The following is a 21,437-nucleotide window of genomic DNA, read 5'->3' as shown; positions in this document are numbered from 1 at the left end:
AGCACACAGGCTAAACACCAGTTTACAAACTCGGGTGATTGACAACATGGAAAACTGGCAATCAGCGATTGTAACAACACAGCTCACAAAGTGAGGAATGACATAACCAGCATTTCCAGTGTTTAGGGTTTTGCAGTGGCTTTTTCATGGGTGTCATACATGACATTAAAAAATGATCAATGATCACCTGCTGGGTCAACCTTCAAGCTACAGATAAAGTCTTCTATTAATAATTATCCGTGTGTCAACTCATGTCGGTCAAGTTTTCTCTCATAACTAGCGTAGTCTATTCTTCTTAAATTGGATATTACTTCGCTAATCTCTTGGTTCCGGACATAACACTGTTCATGTTTAATTCACAAGGGATTTCATCTACTGGTGTGTGAGAGTGGACAAATTCTAAGGCTTAATACCATTTAGAGGACTCTAAGGACTCTTTAGAGGAAATTTGACACCGGTCTATAGGTAAAAAAAAGAAAACTTCACAGTTTGTGGCTCAAAGCCCTCCTGGATTCACTTTATTCAGGTAAACGATACAGGTAGGTAAAAATAAAAGGATGGTTATGTTCATCTCAACAAACCATGAATGAATACCCACCATGAGCAGTCATGCGTGAACTAAATCAGTAAAGTTTGACTAAATGGACAAAATGCACTTTCTTCTAACACATGTTAAGTAAGCCCATCATTTTTCACATACCAATTCAGCTTTGACTACAGTACACAGTGTATTACAATTTCATTTGCATTAACATGCAGAAAATATGGAAGAGCCTTGTTTCTTGTCAATTGAAAATAAGAACGCCTTTCATTACATACTGATTTTACAGTAGGTATTTCAGATCATAGACAAGGCAATATTACGGATAAAGAAAATACAGAGCGAGTCAGTGGATCGATTGAGTATAAATGATAAATGAATCTTCAAACTTTTTTTACAATGGTAGATACTGCTACTCAAAATCCAGAAAATGTTATGACAAGTTTATAATACTGTTTTAAATGTGACATTTTATCATGCTAGCTGCATTGCAAAGAGATTTGAAACAAGCTCATCCAACAAAGGAAAAAAAAAAAAAAAGGAACCACCTCTTGATTATGTCTATCATGGTAACTACAAAGAATAAGGAAAAGTTAAACTATACTGTTTGCTGCATATTGTACTTTTGTTTTGTACTTTTGAATCAAATTTTTGTAATTACTAAAATGATTGAAAATAATGAGCTCCAAAAACACATTGGGTTATCAACAAAGATCACAATCTTTCTTTTTTGTATTGGACATACCTAAGTACTGGCTTCATAATTATTTATTACAGAATCAACGGATGACAAACTACAGATGAACCAACCAGTAGCGCTATAATGAAAAGTTAACAAAAACAGGGCAGTATTTCAGACATTTTAAACGGGGATTTATACTCAACATAAAACACTTCTATACCAAGTGAAACACAACATTTCAAATAAAGATCACGACAACAGATCCAAGCTGCAAAACCAGCTATTAGCAAAGGCTAGATTAAGCGTACACTTAAAAATATAATTGTTCAGATGCCGTACTGGTAAATAAAAGCAAGAGATTTATTTACAGAAAAGAATGTTCATTAGGTTTGATACAAGGGAAGAATTTAAAAAAATCATTAACAGACCTCGACATGAAGTTGTGTAAGGCAAAAACTAAATCTCAACGCTAACAACCTGCTCCTACTGAAACCGCACTACAAAGAGGATATTACAGATATTTAAAATATTTTGATTCAGGTAAATTATCCGGGTCGACTTTAACGACCTAAATCTGCTGGAGTAGTAAAGTATACACCTACGGAATTCATAAATATCCTTTACAGAGAACAGGATGGCTGAACCAAGTCCTTTGCTTAAGGATGATGTCCAACTGCCAGCATTTGGCTCATAAAAGGCATTATACAGGATCATAAACACATTATAAGCAGAGCGAGTGCCTGCTTATTGTCATCAGAGCACTGATATGCAAGAGTGCAAACAATTATGGGGTTGAGCTCTTTATGGGGTTTATGTAAAGGCGACGTTGTGACTCTGACGTAATTTTCTGATATATACCTTATGATTATGTTGCAATAAATAAGATAACCTGTATCATTCATTGGCTTGTAATCTGTTTTTAGTGCTTTAGATTACACCGAAATACAATAACAGTGCCAACTCATAAATATACTCCTGGAGCTCGTTAACAGGCTTCTCGTCTTGTTTTCTACTTTTGTATGTAATGTATATATAAGAAGAACGATTTAGTCAGGGCATCTGTTGGTTTTATGGAGGTCATAATCCTCTTGATAATGTTTTGTGTACTGCACTGATGAGCATTTCTGCTAAAGAGGATTTCTTTTGGCTGTAATCACTGTAATGAATTCCCTCACAGGTTATGACAGATTTTAATGCCATCTTAAACAGATCCAGTCAGCAGGTTTGTAGTATTTGCAAGTTAAGATGAGCCTCATGTAAGCTTAAAAACATTTGTATTGAATGTATAAAAACACATTAAGAATAACACGGCTCTCATCCAGAAATGCCAGGTGTGCTCCTGGAAAAAACACAGGATGAAAAATGTTTTGTTTGCTCAACAGATTAACTGGTAAAGAAATGTGTAGCAGTAGCAAGGTCACAACTACACACATCCTTGTAGACGTATGGATCTCACTGTTTCTAGCTTGCAATGTTAAGTGAAATTATTTAGATAAGCAGATGTACGTTTTTATGTTTATGCTCTTATTTGTTCGCTCGTGACAGGAAAGAGAAAAGTTTCCTCTTGGCCAAATTGTTAAAAAAATAGAGTTACTGCAGGTTACAGTATATCGCAGGAGCTGCTATGACCAAACCAGAGACACAATTTGAAAAAACACAATCTTGACACACACAGACGAATTTCTGTACAATAATGACGGCGCAGTTACACCAGACAACTTAATAGTACAATCTGTAAGCATGGTTGCAGGCTAAAAAGGCTTCCTAAAGCCAGACGGAACCTAAAACAACAAATCAGGAAAAACACAGGAAAAATACGGTGTATCATCACTGGTTTATGACAGAAAATTATCCCCCTATATCAGCGGCTTTAACTGTTTGTGAATATACTGCCCAAATTCACACAAAATGGGACTTTATATCAGTTAACAGTAGAGATATTTAAAGGCACATTCCGCAATATCTCCTATTGTATTATTGACTTAAAACGGACACGCAGCGTCTCGGATGCGAAGCACCTGAAACCAGGCTCGGCTCATATCATCCAACTGCAGAGTTGCAGAACCAACAGTTCTGGGCCTGCGGTTCCAATACAACACGCACAACCAACAGGTAAACAGAGTAAAGGCCGGTTTACACTTATGCGGCGGATCGACGCAGAGCCTACGCAAGTGGCCTACGCCCTTGTGGGCATTTATACATGTGCACTGGTGTGTCTGCGTCGCTCTGCAATTGCACCGACGAACCACTAGTTGGCCGTGCGGTTTTCTACGCCACTGTGTTGAGTTTCTTTGTGTAGTTCAAACAATGGCGACTGAAACTGGAGCTGGAGCTGGAAATGCTGAACAAAAGTTACTTTTACTGAAATTACTGCAACGCAGAAAAGAGAGAAGTCAACACAGAGGAGATGTTGTGTACGACCACTGAACCGACTGAGGCAGGAGGAGGGGGAATTTTCTGTGCTCGTCTGGTCACTGGGACGTGGACGACCAATCGGACCAGTCACAGTTGTTGCAGTCTACGTCACCGCCACGCGTAGTTACATTTCTAGGGAGGTGCACGTCAGGCTACAGCGCAGGCCACAATGTAAGGTGCGGTCTACGCCTCACCTATGCCGTTGATTCTGCGCAGAAGTATAAACTGGCCTCATGATGCAGACATGCAGGTCTCACCATCTACAGGCAAGGAAAGGAACAGTGTCTCTAATTTGACAGTACTACAGTGCTTACTACATGCAGTTAATGAGTGCTACAACTGAAGTTGCTTTCATTTTTATAGCTGCTGTTTGAAGATTTATATTTCACGTCTTAGCAACTTTGTGTTTAGGGTTTGATTCTATTTTTTTCTGTGGTGACTCCCGGTAGTATAAAAACATACTAAAACTGTTGCAAACCACACAGACAGCTGTTTGTTTTTTTTGTGAAGATAAGGGGTTGAGACCAAGAGGGATTAAAAAAAAAGAAATAGCAAAGTCTAACTTATCTGGTCTGTCCTGGGCTCTGAATAGTTGAATTTCAAACTTTGTTGTTACCAAAAAAAATTTACATATCTGTTATTTATTGCGGCTATAAAAAACGCAGGTGTAACATTTATTGCCTGCATGTGGCACAGGTGTTGAAATTGTAGCAGCTATTTCTGTCCTGTAAGAAAACAGACATCTGCAAGCCCTAATTGGTGATGCTATTATTTTCCTTTCCTATAGGTGGTGCAGATTGGCATGCGACGAAGTAAACAGTTTCCCCTTTCGGAAGATCTGCAGTTGCTGAACATGAATGAGTGACTTTGTGGGTGACAAGAAGCAAGCTCCAGGAGGTGCTTTGCATCTAAAAACAATGACACCTGATTCATTAATGGCTTTACCCATTTTCAGCACTCAGTCCGTCCGTTCGCTCCAAATCATAGTTAGCAATGATAACACAATGAGGCTGAGTAGGAAATCTCGCTGACTGTGCCTTTAAATGTCTTGCAGAATGCAAAACGCAGAAATGCTTCAGAGCACAAGGTTTGTTACTTCTTCTCAATCTTCAGTGTTTGTACAAAACTCCAGAGGTCCTTGACCACCTGAGGAAGGTATGGAGAGAGGAGAGAGGGATAACAGCAGAGCAACAAAGAAAGAAAGAGAAATTATAAATCATCCAAATGAAGTGCTATGCAGCATGAGACGCATGACTCACTTTTACTACAACATGCTTTTGTGCGTCTCGCCTGTGGGAACACGGAGTTTAGATGGGGCTGTTGGGGAACGACGAGGGGTTGGGTGGGGGCAGCAGTACATACCAGAGTATATGACTAGGTGCTCCAGGTCTGACAGACTTAGCCTTGGCTGATGAAACCAAAGCACTTCCACAGATGTTTCTACACACTGGGATCAACAAGCTCTCCCCAAACCAACTCCACCCCCAATCTTTCCCTTGTCCACCCAGCCCTCACTCCACTCTAAAGACCTTTCACCTGCTCTCATAACTGTACAGTTAACATTTTTACACTGCAATGAAATCACAAATGAATGTTAAAGGAGCCATTTTTGTGTGATCACCAAACAGATGCTGCAATACAGACAACACAGCATTGCTACCTGACACACTGCAATCATTTAGCCTATGGTGATAATCTGAAGGTTTTCGGGTGACTAATTCATGCTCTGCAAAACAATGTGCAGGAGCTGTTGTTTATCTTCTGAAATGCCAAGCAGTATTATAAAAGATTTAGGTCCTGCATTTAGAAAAACCCTGTTTTGGGGTTGGTCAAAGGCCTTGAATGTGAAAGAGACTGGTACCATCCACATACCACCAGTCCCTTCATTAAGGCTACAAAAGACACGCACTTCAGTAAATCACCAAGAAAGAGTTTGCCTTGGCAGGTGTACTCCCATTCCATCTCGAAAGAGCCCGCTGACACAAAATGAATATAATTCAAAGAGTACACACTGTGCCAGGGAGACATTTGAGGCACACTGGACAGTGTAAGGTACGAGGACAGGGTGAGGAACAATAATGCATTCCTCGGTATCTATCATGCAAAAGAGCTCTTAAAGCTAAAATGAAGGTTGATGTAAATGTGCCCATGGCTACTCACACCCAGTAACCTGGAATATTTCTAGAAACCTGGCCGTAAACACCCCCCCCCCCCCGTGGTCGAATGTTTATGAAACTAAATCGTAGGTTTCAAAAGCAAAAAAGCAGGACATTTCTGTAGATTTCACAGGTAGGAACTAAAAATTTAAAAACTTAAGACTTAAAATAAATAAAGACCGATCTCAGATGCCTGTCTATCACGGGTCTCAAAACTATGTGCAATCAATAAATATATACATACTATATCAAATGAGTCATGATTACTTACTTTTTTGTCTGAGATTTTAAAAGAACTCCTGACGAAATTCTCAAACTTCTGCTCTGTCTTCGGTAGGGGTTTTCCCTGATGAATAAGGCCATTAAATCATCAGCTTAACGGTGCATCACGCATTCAATTAAGAGTGGTAATTTTGCAAAACAGGATGACAGCCTTACCTCCTTGGCTGCTGCCGACAACTTGCTCTTAATCTCAGTCAGAGAGGGAGATTTAGACGGGCCGGCCTGGAGTTTGTCTTTTCCTGGGGCAGGTGTCTTGAAGAATATATATCAGCCAGATAAGAAACAGTGATTGATATGTCAATTAGAGAGAGATTTATAGAGCGATAGATAAAAAAGATCCTCATATTATGCTGCAATATTTCTTATATTACACAGGTTCAGCTCCTGCGATAACCTTTTACTTTCCTGTGTTCTCATTTGAAACTCAACACAAAATTGCTAATTCTAACTTCTCGGTGATTAATTCATTTGCTGACCAACGCGCCAGTCTGGGCTGCAGCCCTATTGTGACCCATTTAGTTGGGTCTGTGTTTACAGGCTTGGCGTGGGCAACCAGCTGGAAGAAGATAAAAGCTTTAGAAAGGACAACAAATTCTAGCCTAATTACACCATCTTTTTAACAAATACATCAGGTACAGATTATGTTTTTTATTGTTTGCAAGCAGGAGAGGGCAAACCCCCGAATGAGCAAGAGAGATTGTTTGTCAAATTGGTTCAACCATTGAAGGCAAACCCTAACGACTGAACTGAGGGGAAAAAAAAGGAAAGTGCACCTAATGTTCTTGTGCTTGTTTTTCATACAAAAGTTAGTCTGACATCAATTTGATGACCTTCAAAAGAAAATAAGACACTTCTTCTGTTGACTGTTTATGGGGAACTTTTTGGGAACATCGAAGATGTGATTTTGACCGACAAAGACCACTGTGCTTTTGTGAAGAAAAGAGCAGCATGAACAGGTGTGTGTCCAGACCTGGGCAGTGGAGGCCCCAGTGGTCCTCAATTACGAAGCAAGCACACACACACACACACACACACACACACACACACACACACATCTGAATGTGACACAACACACACACAACACACACACAACACACAACACACACACACAACACACAACACACACACACACACACCATGACTGCATGTTACACAAGCCACGGAGCTTGTCCCTACATGCAAAGTCAGTGTGGAATCCAGTGAAATTGCAGGGTTTCATTGATAGCTAGCCAGAAACACATTTGAAAGAAGAGAGGAGCAACTCATAGAACAACTTTTTACCAAGCAAGTCAAAAAACAGCAAAACCTCAGGAGCCAGTGAACTGTTTTTTTGCAGGGGTTCAGTTTGGTTGGTGTTTAAAAAAACTATACTATTCTACACTGAGAATGGCAGTGATAATTTCAGGGTCAGGGTCTTTATTCCTACTGGAATGCACTGTAAGTAGGTTTGGGTATTATTTTGATTTTAGCTATATTGATAATGATTTCTGCTTATCCATTCCAGTTTTGATCATATCCCAGTTCAAATCTTTGTTATATTAATTGATTAAGAAAATAAACCAAAATATGTTGGTTTAGCAAAAAACTACCCTAATTTTCAGCACATTTAAGATTTCATAAACACAGATTTGCCATACATGAACTGGTATTGTGTCATTTGTTTTATTTAAAATAATAATAAAGAAAATCGATATGTGATACCTTGCCATGCACAAGTTAAATGTGCAGTTTAACCACACTTGTAATTAGCAGCTCCAGTCTGCCCCGTTGTTTATATGCACAGTATGCAATGGACACTGTACATGGTCTTGAGCCTGGGCAACCAAGATGTCAGCAGAAGTGCAGTAGGTCAAAATTTTTGCATTCTGTAATAGATAAATGGAATCGAAAAACCTTGTTTCTTGATAAAATGCCCTCTTCTAGTACTTTAGGAACGGGTTCAAATTCAGCGCTACTTCTCCGTACCCAAATACCTTTTGCAACTTCAGGCTTTGGAAAGCAGGGTAAGAATTGAAATGGTTAAAAAAAAAAGGTGGAATGACCTTAAGAAAATAAATTAGCTCTCCAGTTTAAAAAAAAAAAAAAAAAAAAACGCAGTAATCTGTCCCTGTCCCTAAGAGATCTGCATTTTATAGCACAGATCAAAGGTTATAATGTGAAAAAAAACTTGACAAACATGCCACTCTACAAAAAAAAGAGCACATATGCTGCTGGCTCCTGGCCAGACAAATGCACTACGTATTTATTATTTACGGGCAGCTCTCTACTTCCAAAGGACAGCTGTGGACCTGAAACAGCTGATAAACACACAAAGCCAGCAAGCTTTTTCATCTGGGCCAGACACTGATTACAGATGCCACGAGACATTGAACTTAATCACAAGCACACTATCATTTGATGCAATCTCTTGTCTTCAATCCAGTGCAAACACATGGCTGTGACACCTTTGCTCATCAGGTCTGTCTCGGATGGTAATTATCATTTTGTTGGGACGAGGGCTTTGGGGGAACCATGTCTGGGGAAAACGTCAGTTCACTGGGAACCCTGACTCTAATCCACTGACTTGTATATGTACATGTACGTATAGAGGTGGGTGTTTCGGACATTTTTCCCGCACAATAAGTACCACAATCGTTAAAAGTCATAGTTAGAGGCAAACATCCTTACACTCACGGGAAAAATTAATAAGTACCAACAACATAGGCACCTGCTGCAACCCATGTCAATCAGTCATTAAAACAATGACTCACACCCTTTTGGGATAAGCCTGAGTGGCGAGGTTAACAACTTTACGACTGTGACGTGTGCGTGAAGGCATCAACTTCTCCAAACCCATCAATCAAAAGACACCAGCTGCAAGATAAAGTTACTTCAGATCAGCACAACTCGAGTTAGCTGGTTCTCATGTCAAGCTTGTTACGCAAGAAGGTGCAGCTACATGCTGGGCTGTGAGAGGTGCAAACTGCGGTACTGGCAACAGATCTGACAAGCCAATCTAATGACCAGTCACCTGCATTTAGGAAAGAAAAAAACAGACATCCACGCCCGCTTCCTTGCTCCTCAGGGGCATCTGGAAGCGCAAGCTGCACCAGACATCAAACGCTGGTAATGAGAGCAATTGGGAGAAGGTGTGTCCAGGAAGTGAGGGGTGTGAAGAGGTTGCAGAGAGGGAACAGTTGTTTTGTAGAGGTGGAGAGGGGATGGGGGCAGTTGAAGCTCCACGGGCCAGAAAGTTAAACTGGCGGGATGGTTTCGGCGATTCAGCTGCCCATCGGCTAATCCCCCAGAGCATTTCAAGAGCCCCTGTGTTATGTCTGGACAACAGCCACTACAGAATTAGCTGCACTCTCCCACGCAGCAAGAACTGGGGGAATCGCTTTCTACCCTCAGGAGTTTAGCAGTTCTGTGGCTTAGTGTTTAACGTGATAAAAATCGCAGAGCTTTCTATCAAGATGTCACACAAGAAATGACAATTTTCTTATGTGCACTGGGTGTGAAAGTGAGCGTACGATGGTGTGCTTTTACCGTAAACTGTGTTTTATCATACAAGCATCCAGCATTTGCATGTAAAAACACAATACCTTATCCAAACTTAGCTTCTGGCTATCATTTTATCACAGGAAAATGCTTTGTGGAATTTGTAAACTTGCAGCGAAGCTTGCCAATTTGTATGCTCTGTACGTGTGCTACAGGAGGTTGGGGGCATCAAAGGTGGGTGCAACTCAAGACGGCGGAGTCAGGCCAAGGGGTCGCAGGTTTAAACCTTGCCCCGGGACACCTGTTTAGAGGTCAGGTGTGTTTGCTTAAAGAGAGGCAGAGTTCAAGCTTTGGATTTTGACAGGCGGCTGTCCAGAACATTCCATCCAAGAAATTAACTTTCAGGTTGAGCTAATTGCGCTGTTCACTTATCATCTTTAGCGGTGGAATGGGAAGGTTTTTCCAGGTTTTTTTTTTTCCCCTTCTTTTTTGGGCCTGTTTTAATTGTGAATGCCACTAAATGCAAACCCAATTACCCTTGGTCATAGTCGTCCTGTGTCTTTTCAGACTCATGTCTGAGCAGAAATAATTTTACACAAAAAGATCAAGTTGTTTGTAATTGATTTTTTGGTTTCTTTTTATGTGCACTTATTGTGTACCAAATTCCGCTTGAAGGCCTTATCACGTTTTCATTTCAGACATACTGAAAATAGTGGGAGGTCCATGCCTGTTTGCGAAGGGGGATGTTTTAAATTTCAATGCTCTCCACTGATTTATTCCTAAGAGAGTTCATATCTTTACTACATACAGTGCGCTGTTACACAATATGTTAAGTAATGCGATACCCATTTATCAAAGTTGCTTCTAAATGACGCAGTAGATAAGTGCAAACTTCTTTGTCTACTCGTCTTTAAAACTCCCATTTTCACTATCCACCATTTTTTTGGCCTACTTTTAAGAGTGACATGTATTTTATTTTGAATACAGTTGCTGGCTTTGACTGTGGCCTGGCTTAACTGCAGACCCGATTAATCAGTCAAACATGATAATGTCCATTCCATCTAGATCTAAACTGACCTACTCAAAGCTCTAGCTGTATTATTTCCAAACAAATTTGAAAATAATTTAAACTAACAAAAAAATCACAGGTCCATTTTCATTGCGCCAATAAACGGTTCTGAAAAAATGTTCTTAGTTGAACCAAACACCCGATCCCTTTTCTACAGTACAGTATCTGTGAACCATTTTCAATTCAATAACAACAAGCCAACCACACGTTAGCAAAGCTGAGCAGGTGATACAGCCTTTCCATACCTTATTCTGTGGTTTCACCGCTGATCCTGAGGGTTTTCCTGCAGGACCATTTTGTTTCACCGGTGTCTTGTTGGTCTTCTTTGCTGAAGACTCTAGGGTCTGAGAAGCCAAAGAAACAAACCCAAATTTCAGAGATGATAAAAAAAAAAAAAATACAGCGATAGTAAAAAAACCAAGCAGAACTCTGTCTTTGTATTAAAAGCTCAGAAAATATGGGTCAATTTCTATATTTAACAAGACCCTATACACTGTATATATTTATCATATCCCTCTCGGTTAGTTTCAAACTACAACTGTGGCTCCTTTTTGTTAGTTAATGACTTTCAATTAATGTCTGTTCTTCTTGATATATTACGTTGGATATCAAAACAACTTAGTGGCTCTGGGGCTCTGGTAGGGCTGCCATGTTGTTTTGAAATCTCCCATATCCAAGCAATAATTGCCAGGCCTCTTTTATCGTTGACAAATTATAATTGACATTTTAACATAATATGAACCACATTTGTAGAAGAGTTTGCTTTTGAGTTTTAGCCATGAAGTGTTCACATTATTTTCTCTCACCCCTGCAAGGTCATAATAACATCAATGCTGCACATGTAGGATACTTTTAAAAGCACTTTAGCGCAAGAGGACAAAAAAAAAAAAAAATTAGGGGTAACAGCATAAAGTCATTCTTAAGGTAAAGGAGTAGTTGCAGTCCTAATGTTAAGAAATAATAATTAATTCTAATTGAGTATCGCAGTTAAAAAAGGTTTATCAATCTGCAAGCTGTACTAGAAACATAACTGCAACAAAATCAGGAATGATATGTATCCAAAACAGAAATTATCTCAAAGCATCAGTGCTATGTAAAATTACAGAGGAAACTCTAGACATACTTGGTAATTTCTCACTGATCAGATACTTAGTACCCCAATAACCTGTCATTGTTCTTCTCCACACTGGAGGCCTTCCCTTGAGGTTTCCATTGCGCTCAGCCACCTATGTAATTACCTTGTAATAGCCAAGGCAAGTACCTGCATTTCCTGAGCACCAACCCTTTCCTTGCAATCACTGGTATTCACCTTGGAATGGGCTAGAAGTGTAATTGCCTGTGTTGACATAACTGCTACAAGGCAATTACACGTGTAATTTCCTAAAGCAATGCCTGGTAACAAGATGCTGGAAGGCTGTTTCAGTGGGGTTTCAAAGCTTCTTTTGTTTTGTTTTGTTTGTTTGTTTTTTTTAAATCAGAATGATATTAACATACAAATGACACTTACATGGATGCACCTGAGTGTATGTGTTCTGCATTTAGACTGATTTTAGATGACATGATATTACAATTCCACTGGGTGGCTGTCTCTCTTGTTACTGTGTTTATTTTCAAAGCCTTTCAACAACACTTTGTTTTTACCACGAAGTGAAATAAAGTGCAGTTTAGGCAAACTAAACCATTCAGGAAATTATGACACAATATTTACATGTGACGAGTTAAAATGTCGTCGTATTGTTGTTTATAGTGGTCTGTTGTTGGTGTGATGTTTGGATGAAAACTGGGCAGAAAGTCAGAGGTTCGAGGATTTACCACAAAAGTTGTGAAGATCTGCTGAGTGTTTTCTTGTGCCTTTGTCATTTCTCTGTTTTAGACTAGTTGAGAAGTTAGCTCAATTACTATTGGTAAAGGGTCAGGCACATTACAATAAATTTCTATCACAAGTCCCAGTAGGTGTAGCTGTCTCAAGCCTTGTGTTGGAGCAGACAGAGACATTCAGCCCTGCAAACTCATATTCCAGGTTCGTGGGATATAAGAAAATTCTACCATGGGAGCAAAGACTTGTTGGAGGCATGAATTATGGCCCAGGAGGAAATAAAAAAAATATTGCTCTGATTGAAACAGGTAAAGTTTACGAGTCCCTAGAAAGATTGCAGTGGTCCTGGGTACAGATCCTTTGGGATTAAAGGAACCCTTGCTGTTTTTGACTAAACAAAATGAGTCACCCTAAATCTGTTTAAGGAAGCGCTGTCATTTTTTTATTTTTTCCGTTACATTGCTGCATATTGTTCTCAATGCCAACACTGGCACAGCCAGGCCGTTCTGTTGCCAAACTTATAATTGTCTGAAGCAATGATATAAGATTTACTTCTCTTGGCAATGCTGTCAAATTGCAATTCCAACATCTAAATACAAGTCACATGTAGGCCACATGCCTCAGGATCTTATTTTGAAACACACGTCCAACATGGTGCAAATCAGATTTCAAAATTGTGCAACTCTATAAACATGTTTGCTCTGCCAACTAGGCAGAAAATATCACACCTGTGTCCCATGTGACAAAAAAAAAAAAAAAAAAATCAACACAGGCACACTTTCAGCTGAGTGTAATTGAGCCTGAAATCGAACTCAGATTAGGTTCTTGAAGATTTTGTAAATACAAGAGTCAGTATATAATTTAACACCAATACAAGCAAAGATGTTTATTTAGGCCATAACAGAACTTCTGACAGTCTAAAATTTTCAATTTTTTTCTGATTTTCTGTCCAGATCAAATATATCTGATCAAAGAAAAAGTAAACTAGATTAAGAGTCAGTCCAAGTATTTCATCTCAACTTTTGAAACTCAATGCTTGCGACACATTGTGGTTGTTACTCAAAACAGTACTAAGGTACAATATGACAAAAAAAAAAAAAAAAAAAAGACAAGACTGTATCGAAATCTGGCTGAATTACCGGTAAAAGAAAATAATAACTGCTTCCAGCCCTACTTTCCAGAACTTTGTGCCTTCATTACTAAAGAATGAGACAGGGCAGCTATGGAGCTACAGAGAGGAAGGGTGAAGAAAAGGATTAAGGTCACAGAGGGGAGGAATGGGGGGGTGCAGAATGTGGAGGAATTAGAAGAGAAGACAACAGAATAAATCAACAGGTGACAGAAATGCTCAGCTGTCATCTGACCCTGAGGCGAGGATCGGCGCTCATGTCGCAGGTATGCGCATCTGCCCCGCTTTGATCTTTTGCCTGGCACAGTTTGCGCTCGGATAGTATGTTTAAAAAAAACAAAACAAAAAAAAAAAAACCTTAAAATGAGACAGACACACACATGCTCCCACACACTTGCAAGTGATTGTGGTAACACGCAAAACAAGTGTTCAAAGGCAAAGGCCAGGTGCAAAGCTGAAATGGCATGAGAGACGATAAAAAGGAGCAATCATATTAACAGTGGGATGACAGAGGGACAAAGATATGCAGTGTTACAGAAAAAATGGGGGAAGAGTTTCCCCGTAACTGCTGCATGTTTGCGTGTGTATAAAACTGCGTGTAGCGAGCTTCTCTGCATATGTGCTGTAGATATTGTTAATGTTTGCAGACTGAGTGCATTTTTGCAAATGACTGTGCACTTAAACATTTCGGTGTACATGTCTACGGTGTGTATATGTACGTCTGACTGCATGTATGCATGCGTGCATTTCTCTGTATGTGTGTGTGTGTGTGTGTGTGTGTGTTTGCTTGTATTTCTATCTTTGTGAGGACCGGTTTGAGTTTTAGACCTTGCAGGTGAGGACATTTTGGCTGGTCCTCACACCGTCAAAGAGCTGTAGGAGGGTTAAGACCTGGTTTTAGGGATCAGGTTAGAATTAGGTTTAGGTTTAGGTTAAGGTTAAGGTTAAGGGTAAGGGTTGGGCATATGCATTTAGGTGTGATGGTTGAGGTTAGGGTAAGGGGCTAGGGAATGCGTTTATGTCGATGAGCGTCCTCACAAAGATAGAAGTACATATATATGTGTGTGTGTGCTTGTGTATGTGCGTGTGTGTGTGTGTGTGTGTAGGATAACATAGTGCTGTCTTGTTGGTGAGACGGTGAGAATTCAAGCAGATTACAGAGGAGAAATCCAATCATTACGCCACACAGACCCTGTGTTTTACTCGAGGAAAACAGGTGGGTACAAGAGCGAACAGGATGAAAAAGTTCCATGTTTTGTCTCATACAAAGAGGTGGACGGTCAGTGAGTGCAGGAATGGGAAGGGCCTGCTGAAATGAAAAGCTACTATAGGATACGGCCTGTGGGAGTTTAAATTATGTGGTAGAAACAAAAGGGGAGTGGGCAGACTGCAGCAACGCAGAGAAATTCCTTTTACACTAAAGACATCTGACGGCGAGCCCTTGGCAACCCTGACACCTGGTGGACAACGGAGAACTGGAAACACTCAGAAACGAATACAATCTAATGTTAGAATTAAAACCTGGTGACCTACAAGGACATTTAGGTTGGTTTGAACAGTGATGAAAGTGATGATACAAGAGAGTCAAAAAAAAAAAAAAAACAGAAGAAAAATTCATAAAACTGACAGAAAGGTTTCTTACTTGATAATATTGAAAGTACCAGATAAAACCTACAGGTGGCTTAAAAAACACATCTCAAACGACATAAGAAAGAAAACTCATTCCCGTCCATATAATGTCGTTCGTACACAACGTGAACTATTTATGCTCTTTAAATTCTTTACTGGGCAAAACTCAGAAGAACAGATGATGAAATAACTGAAAAGGAAGCATCAGTTCAGACTCATTCTGTCACCATAGGACTCCACAACATGTGGCACGTGTCAAATGTAAACAATCATCCTCTTATACTCATAACCATTCAAAATCTTTCCCCCAATTTTGGTTCAGAACAAGGTTTAAATGCCTACAGAACATGCTGCAGTTTTGTTGGACAAGGACAGAACCTTATCTTTAATAACATCGTTTTAGATTAAACAAACTGAGTAACTGCTCCTAAGCATCAATACATTGCTCCACAGGAGCTCTGGGTTGGCATGTTGTACCTTCAATAAATTTCGATTTAACGTCATGGCGGTCACACAGGGTCATGAACGTCAGTGATTAGTGAAAAGTGTTTAATTGTGGGTTATGTTGGCAAGTATCTTGATACATGTGAGGTAAAGTATGATATATGTAAAGTATGTAAAATCATGCATGTTTACATTTCAATATCCGTCTCATTATTCCCTCCAGAGGTTATGTAATCACCCGTGTCTATTTGCCTGTTTCTTTGTTTGTCAGCAGGATTACGCAAAAAGTACTGAACCGGTTAGCACCGAACTTGGTGGAGGGATGGAGCACGGCCCAGGATAGAACCCATTAAATTTGGGGCAGACCTGGATCATTTACTATGAATTTGAATTTTTTCCTCCGAAGTCTGGTGTGTGTTCACTCTACTGAACGCATTTTCTAGTTACACACTGTGTTTATTGAACACTAATTGTCCTTTGGTATTTTTATATTCTCTAAAGTACTCTGCAGCTGCTGTCATTTTTTTTCACAGGTACAATCAAAGTTTAAATGTTAATATTATTTATAAAGGGAACCAAAAAAAAACCAAAAAAAAAAAACAGGCTTACTTTTTCGAGCTCTTTTCCGACATTCTTCTGAGGTTTCACGATTTCATCGCTGTCGTCATCTTCATCATCACTATAAAAAAGTAGGATGAAAAAAAACTGTCGTTAAGTAAAGTAAAATGCAGTATAACAGAGATGTCGCTGCACAAACGCTAGGAAAAAAATCGGGGGAATAAAATTTTTCTTTATATTATTTGTGCAGATAAATGTGTTTTTTAGGCAGGCCAGGTGACTGAAAAAGTTCAGCATACCAAAACAAACAAACAAAAAAAAAAAACGTACTCATCATCATCTTCATCACTGTCTTCTTCATCATCGTCGTCAGAATCCATCTTTAGTTTTTTCTACGAGGACAATCAATCATCCGTTTGTTAGAAACACCTTCAGAGTTTCAAACAGCAATAGCAAAAAAAAACACTACAGCCTCAGAAACCTTTAAGACATTATTTAGTCTGGCTATTGTCTGAAACTAAAATAAATACAGTTCAAAAATTAAACTTCATGATTTCACATAAGTAAAAATCGTCTTTAGCACTTCAGCCTCAGCTTCTTGGACAATTTTTCTTGCAGAGTTAAAGTCAACTCTGTTGAATTCAAAGAACAAACTGAGTTAACTACCAATGGGGGCTTCGTCCCTGACATCAGGCTTGCAGGTCGTTTCACTGGTGACGTGTTGTTCTCCTCTTCTTCTTCATCCTCTGAATCCTTCACACCTACAAAGCAAACACTGCTTACTGGTGTATGTTTTATGGATGTAAAATGAGGCTCCATTAACTTCACTGAAAAGGCAGGTGGAGCCGCCAAACCGCTACTTTTAACTTACATGAGGTTGAGTAGGTAAGTACTTCAGCTTAATGATGTGGTGAACTGTTGCCTGAGTCATATTTTGCGAGTGTGTGTCTGTAATTCAAGCAGAAGGAAAGGCAACTACAGCAATAACAGCTGTTGTACTAATACTCACTGACGAAGTGCTGCCCGCTGATGTGAACTGGTCCAGAGCCAGACTGGAGACGGAAGGTAACTGGAGGAGTGATCTCAAATCCACCTAAACTCATCTGGACAATATAAGAGTAACAATTATAACGACAATTTTTGTTTTTTTAAATAATTATTAATATATGATTTGCATCCAGTAATACAATGTAGTATTCGAATTTATATATGTATGAATTTCCCCCCCCCCTAGTTTTTGTTATTTTATTAAGCAGAAAAGAGTCTGAAAACTAAAATACACTCTTTATATACATCTCAGTGAGCAGCCCCTTAATAATTCACAAAATGCTGTCAGTGTTGGCACTGACTCACAGATGGCAGGACGGACGGCTTCAGGACAACTAGCGGCACTTTGGTTGTCTTTCCATCATAAGTGAGGCCCTCGACTTCCACCATATGGAACTTATCCTCAGCCTCAGCTCCCAGACACACCTGCAACAGGAGCAGAGCTGATTCTTTGCAACATCACCTCCATGTCACGGCATCATCAGGCTAACGCTGCTCCTGATACCCTTTGTCTGACCTGATGCACCACAACTAGCGCACGTTTCAACTGACCAACCTCATATTTCTTCATCTATTTTTTTTAATAAGGTTTTATTTCTAGATTTTCAGGGTACAGCTTTTTAATTAAGGGTTTTTTTTTTTAAATTGCCCAGCCTTCATCAGTCGGTCTCAGATTTTTGGATTGAGAATTTAATTGCTTTTCCATGTTTCACATTTGAAAAAAAATCCTTTTCCTGTCTAATGGACAATCAAAATAAATTTAAGGCGTCAATTTGGTCTCTGATAACTTGGTTAGGTCATTTATTTTTGACATTACATAGACCAAACACTTATTGACTGATAAAAGAATACTATATTAATACCATGTAGGAGAGGGACGGAGAAAGAAGGAGAACGAAAGAGGTCGCTATATGAAATCATGGAACCACCAACAGAACATAATCGAGACAAGGCCCATTAACACTCTGTGTCATCTATTCGATATAAATGTTTTTGAAAAAGATTTTCTAGTCTACATGACCCTAAAGAGTAATGAAAAACTTCCTTTTTGTACCGGAGGAGGACACGATTATTGCAAGACTGGCAACTTAAGGTTGAGACCTGTTGCTACAAAACAACTTGCTAACATAGATTTAATGAAATATATAGACAGACACAAGAGTAATATATAGAACATATGCAATGTATGATATTAACATATATGGATTCAGACCTGACCTGTATTTGTACAATCAGACTGGGTTAACATCAATACCACATAACATGTGAACATACGATTGAATGCAAGATTTAGCAAATGACAAAATTACATATTTTGTTGATTTTTGAAGTGAAAAGAAGTAAATACAACCCCTGCAACAAACACACATTAAAAATGAAGCTTCTTCAAATGTTAATTAACTGTTACTTTTTATATCGTGAACTTTGAAAAAACCGAAAAGATTGATCAGTAATTGTGGCGCGTGCAACGTTTGGGCACCCAGAAGAACTTGTAACCTCCCACAGTACATATCACAGCTTGTAAACACTTTTGGTAAAGGCGAGGATTATTTCTATTCTTGACTCTGTAGTTTTTACCCACTCTTCCTGCAGATCACTGCAGGTTCTGAGGTCATTGCAGGCTGTCTTGCCCCCCCCCACCGATTTTCAATCATGTTCAGGTCAGGGGAAAGTGAGGGCCGTTCCAAAAGCTTAGGCTTGTGTTTCTCGACGCAGTTCTTCATGGATTTTTTTATGTGTGCTTTGGATCATTGTCCTGTTGTTGGAAGCCAGCCTCTTTTCACTTTCTCGACTGACTGCAGGACATTTCTCTCCAGAACTTTGCCGATATTTAGTGGCATCCATTCGTCTCTCTACCCATGCAATGCTGGCTGCCACACAAACCCAAAGCAAAACATTTCTACCCTCTGCCCCCATGATTAACAGACTTACGGAACTTGCCACAATTACTGTTTATTCTTTTGAATTTTTTTTTTTTTTTTTTTAAGCTGATGAAATAAAAAGTAACCGTGCATTAACATCTGAAAAAAGGCCCATGTTTAATATCTGTTTACTGCAGGGGTTGTATTTACAACTTTTGACTTCAAAAATCAAGAAAATATGTTTTTTGCCCAAAGCTGCTCAAACGTTTTGTATACAAGTGTATATGAACCTCTTGACCCGACTGTGTTAGTACAATCAGACTGGATGTACGTCCTGGGAACATAAAACTGAAACACCGTCGACTCCTTTGTTATCATACAGCAGTTATTTGTTTTATAATGACAACTGTTTTCTTTCTCTTTGTCCATGTTTTTGCATTACATACTTTGGCAACACAGATGTCTCTACATCAAATGCCAATAAAGCAAAGTGAAACTGACGACGGCAGAGACATACAGGCGGATACTCAATAAAAGCAGGGCTGACTACACTAACGTTGGCATACATTTAACCCTAATGATGTTTCCCCTCATTCTGCTGGAACCGTTGTTCTGCGTGCAGTGGAAAGTGTCCTCCTTACCGCTTTGAGTGACAGCTGTTGCTCCGTATCATCGTCGTCTACGTCAACTTTGAACTCCCGTTTTTCCGACTTGAGGGTGCAACCTTGTGGGGGGAAAAAAAAGAAAAGAAAAAGAAAGAAAAGGAAAAACACACGTGTAACTAAACCCGTGCTTGCACTTCTCTCGAACAACATACACAAATGCATAAAACTGCTGGAGACGCGGGAGTTTACTCTCTGCCATAGCTATAAGCCCCCATGCCTCGCTCGGCTAGCTAACAAAAGAGCTGAATTGGCGCCGTGTGGGGGCAGGCAGCTTAGCCAGCTATTTAGCTACTTTCCTCCATCTTAAAATGTTAAATGGCTATTTGTGCATGATAACAAGAAAGAAAAGCTGATTGTGCGACCGAAAAATCTGAGGTTTTGTCGGAGTAAGCGAGCTCACCGAACAAGTACATTTGTGGTCTGCTCAAATCTGATATATCGTCCTCCATCTTTGAAGTGGGTGGCTACACTTCCGTAAATTGGTTTGACGGACACATCACCCAGCCAATGAGGAAGCACGGGCGTCACCGAGGGTCGAGCGAGTTTGGGCCAGTAGAACTAAAGAGTGGGCGGGACGAAGGAAACTGAAGCTTCTGCTGGTCGAACGCTAGGTGGCGGTGTCGCTAAATAGATTGAGGTCCAAAAAGAAGAAATAGCCTGGAACAGCAGACAACAAATATATAATACTGTAAACAAAAACATGAAAAAATAAAAACGACCCTAATAATCACAATTAAAAGCAAAAAGTCTGAGGTTATGCATCATTTTTCAACAGAGGCTTTGATTATTGATAGACAGATAGATAGATAGATTGATAGATAGACAGATAGATAGATAGATAGATAGATAGATAGATAGATAGATCGGTCACAAAACACAACATGAGGACAGGTTGATAAGGATAAGGGACTCGCAGAGACCAGACCAAGGCTAATGTCAAACAATATTCGCCAGACTTCAGAGAAAAACATTCAAATTCACGGTCAGTGATCCGGATCTGCCCCAAAATTGAGCGTGTTCTTCCCTGGCCCGTGCCCCATCCCTCCACCAAGTTCGGCGCAAATCTGTTCAGTAGTTTATGCGTAATCCTGCTGACAAATAAATCAACAAGCAGACACGGGAGAAAACATAACCTCCTTGGTGAAAGCAGTAACTAAATTCTTTATTTAGGTTTAACGTTAAATATGTTAAATGATAGTGCCTGGTAAAATGTTTTACATCGGTAGTGAAGGTCTATTATATATTGTATATTGGGGTCTTGTATTAGTTCATTTATTTATTCATATATTTTATTTTAATGGTTTATTGACAGGGACCGTGCTCATTGATCACCTGTAAAAGCTGTAAATGACCCGGACCCGCAACTGTTTCCATCAGTGTCTCCTGGCCAGATGTTAACAAGGCACCCTAAAAAATAAAATTCATATACACAAAATTATAAATATGCACACGATGGCCCCATACTCATCCACCAACAAATGATATCACAGCATCACGCAAGGTGTGTTAGCTACGATCCATACTCAAAGAGACTTTTTTTTTTTTAAAAGGAAAAACTGTGCAAGGAAAGGGACTGATCAAGACAGACAACAAGATGGCAGCAGAGATGGCAAATAATATCCTCGTGTGCACAAGTTTGACTCTCAGTCACCCCTTCAACTGGAC

General features: G+C 39.6%; 1 protein-coding gene across 1 annotated transcript; it reads right to left on the bottom strand.

The window, feature by feature from the left end:
- Positions 1–930: 930 nt before the first annotated feature.
- npm1b (nucleophosmin 1b) lies at positions 931–20,285 on the bottom strand. The gene is made up of 11 exons (XM_040120053.1): positions 20,173–20,285; positions 19,749–19,831; positions 17,552–17,671; positions 17,208–17,301; positions 16,865–16,959; positions 16,529–16,590; positions 16,250–16,319; positions 10,868–10,966; positions 6,233–6,328; positions 6,066–6,140; positions 931–4,784 (listed from the first exon to the last, which is right to left on the bottom strand). The coding sequence occupies exons 1-11, from the start codon at positions 20,219–20,221 to the stop codon at positions 4,731–4,733; spliced, it is 897 nt and encodes a 298-aa protein (XP_039975987.1). The 5' UTR covers positions 20,222–20,285; the 3' UTR covers positions 931–4,730.
- Between the last annotated feature and the right edge of the window lie 1,152 nt (positions 20,286–21,437).

Source organism: Xiphias gladius, chromosome 23 (genome assembly GCF_016859285.1).
Source record: "Xiphias gladius isolate SHS-SW01 ecotype Sanya breed wild chromosome 23, ASM1685928v1, whole genome shotgun sequence".
NCBI lineage: Eukaryota > Metazoa > Chordata > Actinopteri > Istiophoriformes > Xiphiidae > Xiphias > Xiphias gladius.
The sequence above is the reverse complement of the archived record's forward strand: the minus strand, read 5'-3'. Positions and strand labels throughout refer to the sequence as shown.